At 37.6% G+C, this 21009-nt stretch overlaps 1 protein-coding gene across 3 annotated transcripts in view; it reads right to left on the bottom strand.

Annotated features, from left to right (window-relative positions):
• Positions 1–1303: 1303 nt before the first annotated feature.
• ABCC4 (ATP binding cassette subfamily C member 4 (PEL blood group)) overlaps positions 1304–21009 on the bottom strand; it is a 245202-nt gene continuing 225496 nt past the window's right edge. For all 3 annotated transcript variants that reach the window (XM_019737179.2, XM_074329431.1, XM_074329430.1), the window contains 2 exons: positions 13381–13515; positions 1304–3189 (listed from right to left, as the gene is read on the bottom strand). In XM_019737179.2, the coding sequence (XP_019592738.2) occupies positions 3082–3189; positions 13381–13515 (243 nt within the window). In that variant the 3' untranslated portion in view covers positions 1304–3081. The remainder of the gene's footprint in view (positions 3190–13380; positions 13516–21009) is intronic.

Here is a 21009-nt window from a genome sequence, read left to right on the forward strand (position 1 = left end):
TTTTTAAAGTTAATTGAATTGTGAAATATGACATGAAATAGAAAAGTGCAGCAAATAAATGAAGAGCCCAATACTGATCTAAGTACCATCCAGCACCCCCCCCCCAGTCATTTTTAAGCATCCCCAGTTCTCCTTTTATTTCTCCCAATTACCAACACCTTCCATCTACCCAAAGTGAAGCACTGTTCTGACTTTGAAAACTATAGTCATGACTATATTTGAACTTTGTATTAATATAAATGGAATCATAAAGTCCGGCTTACTTTTGTGAGGTTCACCTGTATTACTGATGTAGTTTAATTTGCTGTGGAGTACTCCATCACATCACAGTTCATTTTCCTTCTACGGTTGATGAGCGTTTGGATTATTTCTAGCTTGGGGCTATTAGGAATTATGTCGCACACATCTCTTGGAGCACATGTGTATATGTTTGGAGTAGAATTAATGGATCACATGATGTGCAGCTTGAGTAAATGCTGTCCAACTATTTCCTAAAGTCATTTTTTCCAGTCATTTTTTATACACACAGTAGTACATGAGAGTTCCCACTGCTCCAATGGCACTTGACTGGTATTCTCAGCCTTTTTAATTTCAGCCATTCTAGTGGGTGTTTAGTGGTATCTCATCGTGGTTTTAATTTGCATTTCCCTGGTAATTAACAAGAGTGAGCACTTTTCCAGTTATTGGCCTTTTGGATATTCTCTCTTGTGAAATGCCTATTCAAGTTCCTGTGTCCATTTCTCTAAGTGGGCTTTCTGTGTTTTTCTTAGTGAGTTTTAGGAGTTCTCTATGTTCGATGGTACTGGTTCTCAGGCTTCCGTTGGCATCAGCGTCGCCTCTAAGGGCTTGTTAAGACATAGATTACTGATCCCACCATCAGATTTCCTGATTCTGTAGGAGTGAGACACAGAACTTGCATTTCTAACAAGTTCCTAGGTGACACTGATGCTTCTGGTCCAGGGACCCCACTTTGAGAACCAATGTTCTATAGTGTTTTAAATGTAGCAGCAGTAGATGTTTGTTAGTTTAGGGCAAAAAAACAAAACCTCAACAATTTAATACTTCTTTAAGCGTGGGGCATAATTAATACTTTCTCTTCCTTGGAAGTGGTGCAACTGGGTTTCCTTCAAAAGCAACTATTTCAATCTGTCTGAAACCCACCTATCTGCTTAGAATATACATCTAATTAGCCAAGAGCACCAGTCAGTAATGGAAGATATTTTTTGATCTCAGGAAAACTCATTGGTGTTCAACAGCAAGGACATAAGTAATCCTTCTAAGAACAAAAATACAGATCTCTAAATGGAGATGAAAACTGTCATTTATTTCAACTGAATTTTGTTTCATTGAAAACTCTATGATGACAATAAAACAGAAATAAAATAGAAACATTTCTTAATCGCCTTTAACCTCTAAAGACAAACATTTCAAATATTTCCACTGTTTTAACAAACCTAATTGTTGCATTGCTATCATTTCAGTCTCCTGAAATACCAATCTTGTCTATTAAACAACTTACTAGTTTACTGGACTAAACATTAATCATATTATTTCTAAATACAAAGAGTTCAACAGTAGTGTACTCAGTGCATTTTGGTAGTTTACTGTGTGTGTGCTTTTTAAGGCTTGATTCTATAAAAACATCTGTTTCTCTCTCTTGAAGAGTCCAACAACCTGTGATACAAAGGCATACATGTTAATACATGCAACTTGAGGGCAGTTATACCTTATTCTGAGAGGTCATGAGAGTCTACTTAAAATCATGACAGTAAAACCTTTAGTATTATAACTCGAACTCAACATACCATAGCCACCACCATCAAGAAAAAAACTAAACACCCACAGTAAAATAAAGTACAGCAGTCCCTAGGAAATAATGTGGACCTAAACAAACTGCTATTAGTGATCAGAAGTACACTAACCTGGGCAGGTTCATAAAAGTGAACCTCTGGATGCATCCTGAGAACATACTGTGTAATTACAGTCAATGTTTGCAATGATTTTTGGGTTTTCTCACCAACTCAGGAGAAGCTATACATGTAATTTAGAAGGGATTTAAATAAATGCCAAACCAGAAGGCTTATAGTCAACAGAGGGTTAGCCATCAGTAAACTAGAAATCCAAACAAGAATACTACTACATATTCAGGAATTACTGTTAGCAGATTGACCTTTTTTGAAACTGTCACCACACTGAGTTTAAAATTGCAGTGGTTCCTGGGGTGGCCGGTTAGCTCGGTTGGTTAGAGCTTGGTGCTAATAACACCAAGGTTGCCAGTTCGATCCCTGTATGGGCCACTGTAAGTGGTACCCTCCTTAAAAAATAAAATAAAATAAAATTGCAATGGTTCCCATGTCAAAGTCATGCAAATGTAAAAGACGACTGATAATCACACTTTATGTCCTTCATTATCAAATCACCTGGAAGGGCTCCTATTTTGAGAAAGCATTATTTTCTCTTCCTTCTCTTTTAGAACACATAATTAAATATTGGCTTTCTATATTTTAACTATATACTCATTTGGGGGGGAGAGTAGACTCTCCCTACTATGCCACTTATACTAAAGTATATTGTTATGTTTTGCCTATTAGTTTTATAAGTACTGTTTTAACCAGAGGCCTGTGGGAAGAAATAATGGATCCTAGTTACCTTAAATAAAGTGGTGAGACAAAATGGCAACTTCACACAGTTTTCAAGTAAATAGAATCCCTGATATAACCGGAGAGTAACATGTAATTTAGGGATAGTACAAAAAAAAGAAAAAAACATCTATTACAACTTTGTCTCATACTTTACAAAAATGAGCTTTGGATCCGGAGTCTTTTAAGGCACAAACCTGATAGATAGCTTTTATTGGTGGCCTGCACCTCTGATGTGGATTAAAAACAAACAAACAAACAAAAAAACTATTAACATAAATAAAAATAATAATTTTGTGAGAGCTTGAAATCATTGGGTGAAGTGGGAGGAAAAAATCCAAATAAACTAACATCTTGTATGTGTAAATCCTTGCTGCTAGTATAAAAAAGCAAGTGGAGTAGAGTAAAATGCTTTCAGAATAGACCCGACATTGTGGTAGCATCACAGTGAAGTCTCAAAAATAGTCAAGGCTGAGGGCTGTCCATTGGAAGCATTCATCACCATGTGGCCATTCTGAGTGATATCTGGATAATTCCTTTTGAAGTACACCTGTTTCAAAAAAAAAAGAGAGGCAGAAAAAGAACATGTTTGAAGTTTTAAAGTCTTCCTCCCCAAGGCAATGCATTTCTCTGCCCACTTCTTCATGTGAAGCAAATCATGTCACTAGTGGAGGCACAATAAAAAAAAAAAAATACTTATTCTATAAAGGAAGTGGTCCCATTAAAACCCTCTGTAGGGCTTGGCTTAGTGCCAAACAACCTGTAGATCCACGTGAGTTCTGATCATTCTGATTCACAGATATGTTTTATCACCACATTAAATTGATAAGCGAAAAATCATTTGACTGACTCAAAACCTGGAGATAAATTAAAAACAGGGTGACAAAGAGGCTGGGAAATCTAGCGTCTGCATGAGGGTTTCTCATTTTCACACATAAAATGAGCACAATAGATTTGGATGTTAATATCAGGTTGTAATCCCTGTATTTTATAAACTGATTGACAAGCATTGAAATGCTGGCGTATATATGTATGAACTATCCTGGCATTTAATTTGTGCGGCCAAGCAGTTATAGGGCCTATAGAAATGTGATCTGTGGATAGTGGGCCACAATGAAAAGAGAAGCAAAAGCATTAACAATGACTCAACCAAGCAACTTCTCTAAAATGTAAGATGACACCACATAATAGGACAGTTCTTTGCCAAGCCTTTGAGTTCTTGAATTCTACCAATTTCTAGCTGAACTAGAAGAGATACAGGTTTTCTGATAAATGTATAATCAGAACATAAAGGAAATGAAATTCTGTCAAGTTTCTCTGTTCCACAATCATCAGTTTTTAGTAGCTGTATCATATCTCAGTTCCTTGACAGATGCGCATAACAAAATGAAATAATGTCAAGACTTGTGAGCTCTTATCGCAAAATGTGTTTGGGTGAAAAAGGACTTCAAATGTAATTTTTTTTTTTTCAAAGAAGAATGTGAAAAGTTTTGTTTGAGTCTTTAAAACAGAAAATGTACCATCTATCTGAGGCTGACACGTGTCATGAGCTGGGTCTCTAGTCATATGATTCCGGGTCCAGTTTATAAAACTTGGCTCCAAATATATTTGTGGGTGCTGTCAACAAAGTTATCACTGGAGATAATGGACTTCACATACAAAAAAGAAAAGTGCTGAGACAGCCGCCCTCATATTAAATATACTTTTTCTCTTGTTGCTTGCATACTTGATATTCTAAAAACATCAATACATATGAAATACTACACATTGTCACTTAAGGAGGAAAAGAAATTCTTCAGTAGTATTTAGACCCCACTGGCTGAAATCTGAGGCTATTTCTATTATAATGCAAGTATTTAAAAATAAGGCCTGTGTTAGGGGCTAATTTCATATCATCTCCCTCCTCCATTTTTTAAAGCTAGCCATATTTTGTGTGGTTAAATATTTATAGACTTCAAAAAATCTATTTCTTGGCGAAACTATTAATACTAACAGCCTAAAGAACAAATGGAAATAATTTCATTTTCTACTGCTTGATAGTCCTCCCAAAATAAGCCAGGTCCTTTCCTCATAACCCTCTCAATGTAATTTATTTTTAATAAAGAAAATATTATTAGCACCTTGTAACTAAAATGGTCTTAGCTTCATGGTCTGAAATACTTGAGACTAAATACTGAAAACATGCTTCCCGTGTATAAAATCTTTAATTTGACCTTTCTTTTTCTCATTTATTTTCAAGTTTCATAATACACTCTGCCTAAACAGCAGAAGAGTGAGGAGGCATCATTTTCACAGTGTGGGTTGTGAAGGTAGTTGAGATGACTGAACACTTGTTAGCAGAGACCCTGTGCATAGGCTAAGCCTGGGATGGAGAGGTCCAATCTCAGCTCTCTCTTCTGGAACTCACTGCTGATTCTGGAAAAACCTCGCTCCATACTGGCTGCCTCATTTGTGAAATGAGACAACGACTTAGCTCATAGGAACTAATTAATGGCTACAAACTGCAGGTTGAAAATATGTCGAGTTAAGTGTTGGGTGTGGTTCCGATGCTGCTCAGAGGAGTGGCTCCTTCGTCCACGGAAAGGAGCAGCATCACCCAGCTTGAATGATGAAAACAATACACCTGGCAGGCCCTTATGATTTTTATCTTTACAGAACCCCAGAGTTATAGTGGAGACACTTTAACTTAGTGAATATGGTAACCTGGGAGGCAGAAAGGTAGTTAAAAGATTACAGAAGTTGGAGTACTAACATTTACTACTAACTAGGGATTTTGAGCAGTTACTTGGGCTCTTCTGCTTTAGCTTCTCTATTTGTCAAAAAGGAGTAATGCCAACTCAGAATGGTTTCATAATGATTAAAGGAGACAATGCCATGAAAGTTCAAGTCCGGGGCAAAAAATATTAGACCAGTGAGTGCTTGGTTTCTTTCCCTCTTCCCCTCCTTCTCTTGGGTTTAGGTCATTATCATTTCTCTAATATAGGTTGAAACTAAGTTGAGTATTTAAACTCTACCTTGTCAATAAAGCTACTATCATGGAATTAGATCTTATTAAATGCAACAGAGCAATAAAAGCTCCCATGCATGGATAATGGTGAGCATTTATTTACACTGTATTCAGAAGGCATTGTTCAATATGTTTAATTCTAGCTCAAGACTGTCAGTTCATACTCCCCGAACTGTATGGCCTAAGGTCAATGCCAGTGACTCTCAAACTCATCTTTAAAGCAGGTCTAATTTTGGTGTACATACTGGCATGAGTACTGTCAAAGTTAGAGTACTGGAGAGTTAGAGAGGATTTCTGCTTTTAAGGTAATGGAAGTGGATTTTCTCTCCCCATCCTCTCAGAAATCACCCTAAACAGGAAGGATGTTGTGAAATAAAAAAGTCCATCTTTGATGAAATCAGGAGTCATCTGAAATCCCAAATGGCAAAATATCTGGAAGGGCTGCCCTATGCAAATGGATCCAATGGGGCTGTGGCAAGACAGAGATAGGGTACCCATGGATACAGATCTCAGCAGTCGAGGGACAGTACAGTTTTCCAGCTAATGGTCAAATTCTAAGGTGTGTCAATGAGGAATCATATAGAATAACTATATTTCTCTGCAACACGTATATTGGTGAAGTTCTAGGAGGAGAGATTCTGAAATGCAAGTAGCATTGTAACTGCCCATCTCTGCAGGCTAGGGAGGAGTGCAGGCTAAATGAATATACATTCTCAATTTTTCTCTCACGTATACGCATACACACACATATTCTTTCTCTGGGTCATAAGGAGCTCCTATGTTAAGAGATAATTCTATTTAGCCTGAAATGATGCCCTAGCCACAGCTATCATGCAAATATATGGTCTAGGAAAAACTCAATTTAAAGGTCAGTAGTAGGAATAATAATAATAATAAAGAAGTAGTACAGGATCTGTAAGATAGACAAACAAAAAGTTAGGAAAAGGAACAAAATAAGCACATGATGGATGAATAAATAGTCACTGAAAAGGTGAAAATTATGAAAATATATAATGCAATACATTCAAAGAAAATGTAGTGGAATAATCAACCTGTGGACAAGAGATCTGACAATACAGGAAAACAGGGCATGGCAACAGAAGATAATGAAACACGAATTGACCAAAGGTGAAATGGAAGAGAAAAATGAAAACATCAACGAAATGAGTTTTACTGAAGGCAAGTACAAAGGAGATTAGCAACTGCCGAAAAAAGAAAGATAAGACATGGATTGAGAAGGCAAGCAAAATAACTGGAAATTAATAAAGGATCAAGGAGAAAGTAGCTTTATAAAATAATCAAAGGACAGCATATACATGATAAAAAGGAGAATCCAGTCAAAGAAAAAAATTCAAAGATACAATTCAAGTAAACTTCCAGAAATAAAGGAAGACTTGAATCTAGAGAGCAAAAGTGTACCTGATATCCTAAGAAAAATTAATTACCTTCAAAATGGAGAAAAAAAAATCCTTGGGAATCCCAGAAAGAAGATCAAGTTATATCTAACTTGGCCTTCCACTTTTTCTTATGAGTAAACAATGCTAGAAGACCTTAGAGCAAAGATAACATAATAAGTGAAAAAAAGTATGACCCCGAAATTTTATAACCAGAAAATTTAAATTAGAGCTACAGCAGACAAATATTTCATAAATACATGAAAGTCAAGGTAAGTCAAAGATTATAACTCCAGTGAACCCTCCTTTAAAATGGTATAGAACATTGTTTTTCAACCTTTTATTTTCACTGCCACCCACAATATAACTACATTACATTTTACATTGAGACTCAGAATACATTCACTATCTATAACTATATTTGTCTATACTGAAAGGAATTTCATGAAATGTTTGCTATTACTATGAAAGACACAGTGTTATTTTTCTTCCATTCCATTCTTTTCTATTTCATTTGTTAACACATCCTGGTCACCACTGACTAAATAGATTTCACAGCCCCACTTATGGATCACAACCCAAAGTTTAGACAACTAAGAGATGAGAAAGCATCATTTAAAACAAGTAAAATAACAGAGATTTAAGCATTTTTAAAGATTTGAAGGTAAATAGTAGCTGGAGAACTACTTAAACAATGAAAATTTGGCAGTAGAATGTTGAGGGAAGGTATATTGTTGTTTATAATAGGGAGTTAAATAATAATAAAGCAACAAAGTATTCCTAGAAGAAATGAACACAGAAAGCAATGAGCAAAGAAACAAAAATCACAGGCTACAAATTAAAGGTTAAAAAAAACAAACACTAAAAATTAAAAGCATAAATAAACCAACACAACTAAGACAGAACATACCCATAATCTCAATAAATGTAAATAGACTAAACACATCTGTTGAAAAACAAGGGCTAAGATTAAATCTCAGAGTTAAGCCTAACTACATGCCATTTACAGGAGACACATCTATAATCTGATATTAAAAGACAATGAAAGACATACCTGGCAAGTGAAAAAAAGTGAAAGCAGGGGACTCAATTTTAGTTTTGAACTAGCTTAGATTCAGGGCCAGGAGCATTGACTGAATTTAAAAAAGGTACTTTAAAATAGTACAAATAGAAATCATAGTGAAAACACAAGACATGAATGAATACCTATGGACTGAAAAGTCCATAGCATCAAAATTACCAAGACACAAGTGACAAGAACTACAAAGTGGAACTTGTTACAGCATACTAATTCTCCTGTCTAAGCCAAGTCACATCAAATGGACTAAAATAAATAAGGACAGAGAAGAACTAAAAACTGTAATTAAAGATACAGATCTAATTAAGTTATTAAACTCTAAACCTTAAACAGATAACAGTCCATCTTTTTAAATGCCCAAAGAATATTCACAAAAAATTGTCTATATACTAGAACACAAAAAAAGTATTAATAAATACTGTTTCTGAGTGGAAATAATACTGACATTTTTTTTATCACAAAGCAATGAAAGTCAACACTGAAAAATAAAATAGACAACAAATATAAAAACAAACCCCTATCACCAGGAAGTTTTAAAGACTTCCTTCTTGAATAATTCTTGGGCCAAAGGGCAAATCAAAATCAAAATCACAGAATCTATGTATAAAAACTTAATTAGTAATAAAAGTACTACACACCAGAACCCATAAGACATAGCAAGAATAATATTCAGAGAAAAGTTCACAGCCTTAAAATATTTATATTAATAAACAAAGAATGAAAACAAATGCACTCAAGAAGAAGCCACACACACACACAAATAATAAACCAAAGAAGGAAGGAATTAAAGACAAAAGCAGAAATTGATCTATTGTAAAACAGAATTCAAGAACAGGTAAGTAAATCTGACAGCTCCTTCTTTGGGGGAAAAACTTAAAACTCTAATAGCTTAATTAGGAAAAAGGGGGAGTAGAGAATGGAGAGAGAAATACCACGTAACCATTGAAAAGAGTGAGACAACTATATGCATTGATATAACCTAAGATATAATATTAAGTGGAAAAACAAGGGACAGCTACCATTTGTACCTAAAACCCAGAAAGGCCATATATGTACAAGTTCTTGTTGGTACACAGGGTATGTCAACACAACAGTCAAAAATGGTGCCCGGGCTCCATCCTGGGGGAAAGGCTGTGTGATGACAGGAGTGGTAGAGTGACCTACTTTTTATTTATAAATTTTAAAAAACTATTAAAAGTAAAGTTTTTGAATTTTGTAGCATTAAATGTATTATTTATTACGAACTATTAAAATTAATTTTAATTATTTAGAGTCTCTAAAGCTACTCAGAAGAACTTTGGATATTTCTTGTTATTACTGAGAGGAAAGGGTTCAATTTACAGCCTTTTAAAAAAATGATCCAACTTTTATCAACAGGTGGAATGCTTTTATATCTGTGTGATGCTTGATATTCTTCAAAGCATTTAAGCATATATTCTCTCATCTGATCCTTGTAATAACAGTGTGAAGAAGTTGGGCAGTGCCGTAGTTGCCACACTACAGGTAAGGACTCAGGTTCAGAGACCTTGGGTGACAAATAAGTCCACATGGCTGCTAAGTGCTTCTTCCATTTATTCAAACTGGCCCAGGCTCCTAGAATCTAGGCTATTAGGATTTCGTAACTTTTGGGTTGCAGCTGGTAATTTCATGAATAGACAAAACAGCACCTCTGTTATGCACTTGAAACAAAGGAACTTCTAAAACCTCAGTTAGGTCGGCTTCATCATGGAACAGAATGAATGACAGGCATTTAACCTTTGTTATGGGCTGAACTGTGTCCCCTTGAAATTTATATGTTGAAGTTCCAACCCTCCAATACCTCAGAATGTAACTGTATTTGGAGACAGGGTCAATTAAGTTAAAATGAGGTCTTAGGGGTGGGCCCTAATCTAATCTGACTCGTGTCCTTCCTTATAAGAGGAGGAGATTAGGAAGCAGACACAGAGAGCAGACCATGTGAAGACACAGAGAGCGACATTTATAAGCCAAGGACAGCGCCTTAGAAGAAACCAACCCTGCTGATATCTTGACCTCAGAATTCCAGCCTCCAGAATTGTGAGGTAATAAATTTCTGTTGTTTAAGCCATCTATTCAGTGGTACTTTGTTATGGCAGCCCCAGCAAATGAATGCATTTAACTCTACGGCTCTACAATTTCATGGATCATCTAAAGCAGGGGTGTGCCAACTGCGGCCCATGATCCATTGTTAATTGGCCCGCAGCAAATTCCAAAAATATATTTAGTTTACTTAAATAAACCAGGTGAGGCAAACGTACTTCACCTCGAGTGAGTGGCCCGGCTGTTTGTGTATTTTACCGCATATGGCCCTTGGTAAAAAACGTTGAAAAAAGTTTGGACACCCCTGATCTAAAGGGTCAGTTGGAGTGTGATTCAGCTTGCCTGCACCAACATTTTCAGAAAAGCAACTACGTGGTCAAGAAAACTTGGAAGTACCCTTCCTTTCCCAGATGTTGAGTTTTCAAACAAATGAATTCTAATCTGTTAGAATGAAAAGCTTGTTGGTTTAGCTAATCCTCCTGATGTTACAGTTTTGAAGGATACACTGATATTTGATGCGTGCATATTTAAAAAGATGACAGTCCAACAGTTTGTTCGCCTAAGCAGGACTGAGCAGATACAAAAATAATGTCAAGACTCAACTGGGACAAGAAACAAGATATGTTATTTCCTTATGTCTTTCTGTACAGGTGACCTGAGCCAAGGGTAGGAGCGAAATCCAAGAGTGATGATGTTCTACCACCATGTGAACTCGAGGGACTGGCCCTACCTTGGACACCACCTGAAACAAGGCATAGCAGTACCTAGGGCTGCACCTGATAATCCACCTGCTGCTCTCCACTGACCAGCTCTGTGACCTTAGGTGGGTCCTTGACCCAATCTCCTCATCCATGAAGTGGGATAAAAAAGAACCGCCAGGAGGACGAAGTAAAACCGTATCTGTGAGAACCATGTAAAATAAATGATAAAGAACTACACAAATGTTATTCACTATTAATATTGTTAAATAAGCTGCAAGATGACTGGACCAGGAATCATGAGGTTCCTAATTCTACGACTTACATGCTTTCCTATATGTATGTTATACTTGAATGAAAACATTTACTAAAGGAACAGATTTCTAATTTTGAGTCTGCTATAGACTAGTGCAGCGCTAGTTAACTATGTATAGGGCCACTGTCCTTATAAGGGGCCTTAGTTTCCTCATCTGTAAAATGACAATGTTGAACTATATTATCTGGAGGTATCTAAAATTCTACGATCTTTCCTCTTGACTTAATGCCTTGATAATATATAACACATTTTTTAAGTGGAGGCTTTGACACTTAGGTGGGGACACATCTCTTTGATGTGAAATGCCTGATGTCCAAGAACAAAAGGGTTTGCAAGATTCCTGGCTGTGTTGTGACTCGATTATACAGGGAACCCCAAATGATTGAGCAGATCTTATGAGAGCAGCTTTGACTGGGAGACAATGTAGTAGATGAACGCACTCTGTAGATTTCAGGCATAAAAATGAATAGTGCTCCAAGTGTAGCTTTCCTACATACGATATAAGTACTTAGGAAAAGTTTTGAACACAGACTTCATCATTCCTAAACCTAGGGTTGAACTCAACTCTGCCAATTATTCAGCTAGCTACGAGCTCCTGGGCAATTTCCCTTCCCTCTCGAAGACTCAGCCCTTGAATAGGCACAATGATAAGAGAAGCTGTATCACAGCACTGTGCATGGCACATAACGTGTCTGAGCCTCCTCCTCACTCCTCATCAACTGCTCCATATAAAAAGGGAGCATCTCTGCTCTTCTCAGTTTTTCAGTTTATATTGTCAATGATTAGGAGCATGCCTACTATGTCTATTCATATCCAGCTTAACACTGTGCATGCGTGCGCACACACACGCACATTTACTGAACAGTTTTAAAGATGGAAGCAGGACTCCAAGAAATACCCTACGAACAATGGAAGGTATAGCTCTTCATTTCTGAGGAGGAGGAATGAAATGAAACAGTGACAGAAGAGAACTTAGGCTATGTTTGGGATAAACTTTTCATACAGAAGTACTGTTAGATACTGGGACATGTTTTGTTAGTCTGCTGTTTTTAATAGATATTTAAAATATTACACAATTTTGTTCTATTTACAGTGAAGATCAGGGAAATGCATAAAAGTATGAAAAGAAAAAACATGCCTATAAATATAACGCCCAGAGATAAACAGTTCTGAGGGGAGCCTTACCACGTACTGTTGGAAGTCTCATTCCACCCCAAGCCATGCATCTCAAGTAGCTAGATCACCACCTCCCTTCCGTCCCTCCATCCTTCAATCAATCTGACTCCTACTTTGTTCCAGAAAGTATTATAGGTACCTGCATGACATTGCCTAAATTCCTTACACCAGACCTCAGTTATCACGTCTGTAGAATGAGACACTCCGTCACCATTGTTGCAAAGATATCATATCATCTAAATGTTATTCATTGCGCACCTTTCTCATGCCACATACACTGTCAAATTCTCATATATCATCTCTGTGAAAATGCTTTGTAAACTTTCAAAAACCATTCAGACTATAACATTAAGGCATTATAAATTATTGATCTGTCCTCATGACGATTTCATCTTCTAGAAGGCAAAGGAAGCATAAGGGGAATAAGTACACCTAATGCTAAACCACAAAGAATTAGGGGGAAGCGTAGGGAGAAAGTGACAGTTATTAGTAGGTGCTTTCCTTACAAAGTACAAAACAGAAAACAAAAGCAATCTTCACATTTCTGTGATAGATTTTTCTAGACCCAATGAACAATATTTTGCATTTTTTTCCTCAAAGTCTCAAATTTCCTGGATGTGTCTTGAAAGCATTTGTATCTCAAATGTGCTGAGCACCAATTAGAATGAAATGCGATGGACCTGCAAAATGTGAGTATTACGTGCTCTATGAGAATCTGAACTCAGAGTCCAACTGGGTGAAAAGTCCAATCTGAAATCTCTCTTAGGCACACACGCATGCTTGCACACGTGCGCATACACACATCCTACACCCCACCCCACCATGTCTGCTGATTCTTAGCAGACCTGACTTCAACCTGGGACGTGTTGTTAAGACCCAGTAATGAAGCTTTGTCTCTGGAGGCTTATAATTGAAAAGGGCACAGAGTGCTTGTTACCGAACCCCCGGTGCCAGATTGCGAGGAGTGGACTGTTGAGACGAACGTTAATTACAACTCCTTTGTGGCGCGCTCACCTGTTTTGCTGTTTCAGTGAGGGCAGCAGCTTCTGCCTTGCCTAGTTGTTGCACCATCTTGTAAAATAGGCTCTCTTTATCTTGCAGCAAAACATATGGCTCATCATATTCTTTCAATCTTCCTGAATCCAAAACCTGTTAATCAGCAGAAAGAAACCCATTAGCCTACAATGTTTTGCAGTAACATATTATAACTCAGACAATATTTCGGAAAGGGGCAGGAGAGAAAGAATAGAGAAAATCTATTTGGGTGGTAGGCCTGACGGGTGTTTAAATGGTTTGATTACCCTGTTTTACTAGGCAGACAAAGGCCTAACCCGACCTTTTATTATTATAATGTTATAGGAAAGGAAGAAAACGAAAGTTTTAGACTATGATTATGGGCACTCAGCAGTCCTGTGGCATTTTATATTCTGCCAAGGGCATTCTGCGTTATCATTAGTTAGTGCTTTTAGCTCTCAGACTCTGAGCATTTAGGGCTATTTATACATACATTCAGAGTTGGGAAATTTCTTGATTTAAGAAAATCAAACCCAATTTATCTAAAAAGTAAGGCGATGTCATACAAACCAGATGGCAATGACCTGACAGCAAATTAATTGCTGAGCTGGTTTGACAGAATCTGAGCAATATTTGGAAAAGAAGTAAACGCTTCCGGAATTTCTTTAGGGTCCTGGAATATGTCACGGGGTAAGGGGGACAAAATCCTCGTCAGTGAGATTAAAGTGCATCTTGAAGTTGGCTTTGGTTGTGGTTTATTATTCTGAGAGTGAAAGGCTGGCTGAAAAAGCTGCTACCTAAGCAGCTTTAGCATAATTGCTCGGCACAGAAGAAATCTCTAGAAAACCAATTTTCTCTTTGGATAAGACTAAAGAAGCAATTAAGAAATTGAGCTCCAAATTCCATTGATCACGGCCGGCACAGCATACAGGGGCAGCCCAATCTGAATCACTGAGGATCTGAATATCTATTTTCACAATTATCTTTCCTTGCTCCTTTTTCCTCTTTCTTCAGCTGCCTGACTTCCAGCCATTTTATTGCTCATTAATATGTCCACTGGAAATTGAAAGGGAAAAGAAGGGGCTCTTAACTCTGCATTTTTACTTATTAGTGGCTTTGGTTAATGGCTTCAGAGAGAAAAAATGAATCTGAAACAATTGGCTCAAATGATGCACCTAGACAAACAGTTCTGATGTTAAGTGGTACTTAGTTCTTCATTTAGGCCATATTAAAAGTAAATTTATCTTAAGAGAATGTGCTGAAAAATCTAAACAGAACACAGGTTGTTTTTCCACGTCTAGGTATTACAGTTAATTCTGTCCCATGGTATTTAATCTGAAACATTTATTGAGTCTCTCATAAAGGGCATTTTCTGGTTAATCTTTTGTTTACTACCGTGGATCACTGCTAAGGGCAGTTTTCTCAAAAGAGTTGAAGAATAATTGAATCTGTCACATCCACATAATAATTAAAATGTCCTATAATTTGGCATGACAATTTAGATGCCCTGAATGTGTAATTTTACTTAAGCATAGCATTATAGAGCATAACCACTCCTGATGTTGAAGAAAAAGAGAAAATGCAATTTTAAAATACAGGTCTCTCCCATGCTGAAAGCTAAGTAAATAAGTGAATCAAATGACTCCATACAATGAAAAACTTTATATGCTGCAAAGCGACAAGTAAACTTTTAAAAATTACCACTTCAGCGTTGGTGAAAAAGGGGTTCTCTGACTACAGAGACTTTACATAATTTTTAATGGAGGTATTACTAATATTTTGTTCTGTCCAACTTTCTATCTATTCAAATTTGAGTGAGTAACAAAGCTGTCAATTTTCTTGCATTATTGCCTGAAAACACGTGATAGCATTGAGATGAGTAGTTCTCAGAATTGACCAGTATCTAAAAAGGTAGAGCCAGAAGAAAATGAATGTTCTCAAGAAGCAATAGGATTAACAATATAAATGACAGATAATTTTGGTCGAAGTATTTTGAACCTTGTAAGTATTAGCAATGTAATGGCTGTGCAATATATTTTATAAGGGTTTTTTTCAATTCGGGGGGGGGCAGTGAGAACTGTGGTAATTTAATTTGCTATAATGTTTGATAATTTATTAGAAGTTAAATTTTAACTTCTGTAAGATAACACTTTAAAATGTAAATAAATATACCTCTTTAATACTCTTTTGACTTGCATTAAAACAAAATACAGTATATTAAAATAAACTACATTAGTATAGCCTGACATGGATGAATTCACAAGATTTGAGAGATGAGAAGCCCTGACATACAGATGCCATGTAACAAGAGTACAGTTACCATAAGGTCCATAAAAATCACCCCATAATAAAAACAGCAGTCTTCTGAATTTGAAAAGGAAAATAAAAATAGCTATGGGTTGAGCATTCACTGTGCCATATGCTTTATAGTCATAATTATTGATTCTCAAGCTAGAGTAGACACAGTACATAATTTCCATCCATCCATCCATCCATCCATCCATCCAACCATCCAGTAAGTATTAAGTGAATATCTATTACCAAAGCACTGTTCTAGGAATGGGAGATTCAAAGATGAGCAAGACACAGTCTGTCAAGAAACTCACAGCCAGAGATGAAAACTGTTAAATAACTTGACTGAGGCTGCAGAATCAGTGGATGGAAGAGCTGAGATTTGAACCCTGGTATGAACCCATATTGTTTCCACTCCATGTGAGTACCCAGAAAAAGATACTGTTTATTATCAGGAGTAAAATAAGGGAAATGAGAATTTTAACATTTAATTTTCTAAAAGACCTTTCCATATGGGTGCTATCTCATATTAACTTTGTATAATTTAAGAAAATATGCCTAGAAGCATAAACATTTCCTCTGTCTGCTTTCCACTGCAATTTTATTATACTTGAGGCTCAAATTATTTACTGTGTGCCTGGAATATACTCACAGAAAAAGAAAACCGATTTTGTTAAACTACCAAGATTAATCAAGAGCAAGTAACACATGGCCAAAACACATTTGAGGGAAATTTAAGAAAACTTTCATTAATTCTTGAATTTATTCAGCAACCATTTATTGCATACTTAACTGCATTCATGTCATTATGCTAGATGCTGTGGAATGGGCAAAGATATGTAAGTCATAGCCTCTGCCTTTAAGGAGCCGACACTAAAAGAAGAGAGAGAAAAAAATCCTCAAGTGTCTACAATGCAAGAAAAACAGCACAACAAGGAGAAGGTTAGCAGTGGGAGAGATGGCTTCTGGCCACGGGTTCTGAAGACGAACTTCAAGAAAGAGAGAGAGCAGTGAACTGGGCCTTAAAGAATGGATGACTTGAACATACAGAAATAGAGGTAGGCGGGTGGAGTGGTCATTCCAGATACAGGGAATAACACGGGCCAAGAGGGCCGAAGGCGAGCCTGTCAACTCCTTACAGGCAGAGTCACGTGGTTTCCCTGGGTCACTGTGGCATCTCTAGGCCCTGACATTGTACATGACATTGCACCCAAAACATGTTGGCTGAAAGTTAAATACAAAGGAAACTAAATTCAGGGCATGGTTGGGTGACTGCTTGGTGTACAGTCAGGTAAGACGACAGGTTGAGATCAAGGAGGGAACAAGTCTAGTTGGCTGAAACAGTGGGATGTAGGAATTATAGGATCAGGGATACCAACATGGAGGACCACGTGCCTCAGGATGATGGCTGTGGGCAAGAGGGAGAGGAAACATGAGGAAGAGAGAGACCAGGGCTGAGTACGGAGGCTTGAAACTCATGTATATCAAATACCAGAAAAGAGAAAGAAGAAAAGGGACAGTCAGAGAGGAGGCCGTGCTGGGAGGAGTGAGGTACAGTGCGGCCGACACTAAAGCCAGGTGTACAAGGGCTGCGTTGGGATGCAGACTAAAAAAAGGCCAGGAATAGCATTTTACCCACTTAGTCTCTACGTGTACTGATTTGATCAAAGATTCTAGATCTTTTAGAATAAGCAAACTTAAAGCAACTCCTAGTTTTCCTTTTGTACACATAAGTAGGTATAATCTTGAATTTGTATTTTAATATCCTTTATATCTAAGAAGAGCCTTCTGAAATCTCCTGTTATGCCTCCTTTCTTCCTACAACCCACGTTAAACTGTAGACTGAACCACACATTGAAGCCAATGTGATTACATTCCCTTGGCCCCAGGATCTGTCCAGGAACGTCCTCAAATCACTTGCTGCTCTCTAGTAGGTGAAGGAAAAATACATTATGTTGGATGAGTCAGTCAGTTACATAAGCTAATGAAGGTGTGTTTATCCGGCCTGTATATCTGCAAATATTCCAGGTAGCTGTCCTAGATATAAAAAATAAATGGATGCATTGCAAAATGATTTAATCCTTTTTAATTGTTTGATGGGATGCCAACAGTGATAGTTGGGTGGCTGCAAGGAAAGGTGGGGACAGTTCAGGGTGGAGGAAAAGCCTGACAATAAAAAAGAGATACCTGGACCAGCTTTCAATATGGTGACCATCAATAAAGGTGGGTCCCACTTAACACCCAGCAGAGTGGGAAGGGGCAGGATCTGAGTGTCACAGGTCTGCTTTTGGCTGCCAGGTGACAAAGGGGCACAGGAACAGTTATCCAATCTTGGAAGTTGGGCCCCTCGATTGGTAAAATGGGTGCCTGTGATTTTTCCCTGTGGCAAGATACTGGGGCAAGTATTCTCAAAATTCTTTCTTAGGTACTGAAGTGGTAAGTCACTCTTCTCACCTGGGGAGGATGAAGACTAGGTCACAATGACCTCCAGGGCTCCTCCCCTAAAGCTCCTACTACTGTAGATAAGCCTCCCCCCCCATAAAATATTTCTTCTCTCAGATTGTGCTTTCTACATATTAGTTATTTTTCCCTCCTGAACGTGAATAAAATCTCTTGGCCTATTTTTGAAGGAGCTTTTCTCTTCTGCAACGTTCTAACTGTGGCTATGTAGGCTTATTAAAGAAAAGTTCCATGAAGGTGAAAAACAGAATTTAAATAAAACTCTAGTTAGCTTTGAGTTGTTTTTGTGCTTTTCCAGGTAGATATGTTAAAATAGTTTCTAGTTTTGAGTTCTCTGGGTAAAAACTCGACTAAAAAGAGGTTTGAGTTTAGGGAGAAAGGTAAAGGTTATGAAGTCATAAGATTACCTATAAACAAAAGAGGTGGAATCTGAGTTTCTTAGCCCTGGTTTCGGTTCTCCAGAATTCATTCCCAAAGAATTCTCTAAATGCTGATAGTGGAAACTTTGAAAACAGGCAACGATATTGTTAGGGAAGCTGCAGATTTTCACAAGCTTCTTTTGCTCACGCTACTAGGGAAGGTCCAGGGTGTTATAAAGACTGGAGTGTGCAGGGATTGGAGGAAAAAGCGGTGCAATTGGCTGAAAACAGGTCACAAGTAACCAGCTAATCCTAAAAACTACAGGGAAGAAGCTGTCTTTAATACAGAGATATGGTGAGTATTAGAGAAAGGATTTCTAATGTGTCTGTCTTGCTCCACTGTTTTGTGGCAACTGAGCAAACGAGGAAGATTAAATTAGCTGTCATTACAACTACATCATGTTTAATAAAGTTAAAATTGAGAGAACATCTTTGTAAAATAGAATCCTAAGCCTAACACATTAATGACGCTTAATGAACCAAAACTGGATAAATCCCTTTGGAGAGCCAACACATAAACAAAGCTATTAATTAGGTCACAGTTGTTTCCCAACAAGCCTTTTGTTCGACTTACTTACAGTAAACACAACCATATCCATCGTCTTTATGCAGAAGTATTAACCAGTGCAACAAAATGCAATTATTACACCTTAAGCACTTGCATTTACACGACTTTATGATGACAACACTGTTGGTTATGCCCTTCATTAGCATCCGTCACTTCCCCAGCCACTCCCCAGGCTGGGCCACCCACCCTCTGGAGTATTGGGCATTGTGGCTGATTGACTTGTCTTTATGCCCTTAAAGCCTTCAGAGTAACAGAACAAATCATTTATTTCCTGGAAAGGAAATAAGTATTTCTAAAGCAAGCAAGAAAAACAAATTTCTTCAAAAGTTCAAAGTTTGAGAAAGAACATTATTTATGGCATTTTGCCAAACTGAAAGCCAATTATTCATCAGAAGCGCTAAAATAAAATACAAGGTTTATACCTGGGGTGTAACTCAGCTCTGAAGGTAGGGAATATATGTATGTCTCTCGAGTCCCATGATGTCTGATTCTGCCATTCCCTATAAAGAAGTCAGCGCAGAAACCAACTCCGACCAAGATGAAAATAAGTGGCCAAGTTTACATCTCTTGGTGGGACTTCCCTGTGACACCACCCATGACCTCATAGTCAGGGAGTTCTACAATGAAGGTCTCCCAAGACAGGAGTTGGAATTAGGAAGGCAGCTCCATGTTGAAATGCAAGGTCCACCCCAGAAAACAAGGTCAGTCATTGCAAAGGTAACACACTCTAAAGAGAACCCTTGCATTTCCCTTTTCTAACTCGACTTCTCGCTCAGTCTTCCCCATTCACCCAGATACTCTGGTCCTACACCTAGAAACCAGTACTGACTCCTCTCTCTTCCCGCGTATCCCATGTTCAATCCGTCACACAGTCTGCTTGGCTCTACTTCAATATCTACCCCAAATCCAACCATCTCACTACCTCCACTGCTAGCACCTCAGTCTAAGCCACCAACAACCAGTGGGGAGAGAGGGCACAATTGTAAAAGTGAGTGAATACCGCCTTTGGAGAACTGGAAGACGATCAACGCAGTTTTTAACTACAGAGGAAAGAGAGTGGGACAAGGCTAGAAAGGTGGGAGGGGCCGGGCTATAAATTACTTTGTAAAACCACATTAAGGATTTGAACAAAGACACTGATCAAGAGAGAAAAATTTGAGGTTCTCAAAATTTACTAGGAAATACTGATAAGTATAGCATTAAACAAATGAACACACTTTGATAATAGCAACAAAACTGATTGGTTAAGGGGATACTCATGAACTGGACATCCAGGGTAAGATTTAGGAGTGACCAGCTGACAATTTTGCCAAATTTTGTCTTTCCTTGCTGTTCCCCTAACTGACCATACATTCCAAGGTAACAGAATTTCTAAGTATTATACTGGGGTGCCCAAAAAATTGATTAAAACACTTAATAAAATAGGTATAGAAAGAAAATACCTTAACATAATAAAGGCCATGTTAAGCCCTCAGCTAATCTCATAATTAATGGTGAAAAACTGAAGCCCTTTGCTCCACATTCAGGAACACGACAGGGCTGTCCCCTATCACCTCTGCTTTTTAACATAGTGTTGGAAGTCCTCGCCAGAGCAATCAGGCAAAAGAAAGAAATAAAAAGCATCCAAATTGGGAATGAAGAAGTTAAATTGTCACTCTTTGCAGATGACATGATGCTATATATAGAAAACCCTAAAGACTCCACCAAAAAGCTATTAGAAACAATCAACGACTACAGTAAAGTTGCTGGCTACAAAATCAACGTACAAAAGTCCATTGCATTCCTATATACTAACAATGAAATCTCAGAAAAAGAAATACAAAAAACAATTCCCTTTGTAATTGCAGCAAAAAGAATAAAATACCTAGGAATAAACTTAAACAAGGATGT

Source organism: Rhinolophus sinicus, linkage group LG04 (assembly GCF_036562045.2).
Source record: "Rhinolophus sinicus isolate RSC01 linkage group LG04, ASM3656204v1, whole genome shotgun sequence".
NCBI classification, from domain to species: Eukaryota; Metazoa; Chordata; class Mammalia; order Chiroptera; family Rhinolophidae; genus Rhinolophus; species Rhinolophus sinicus.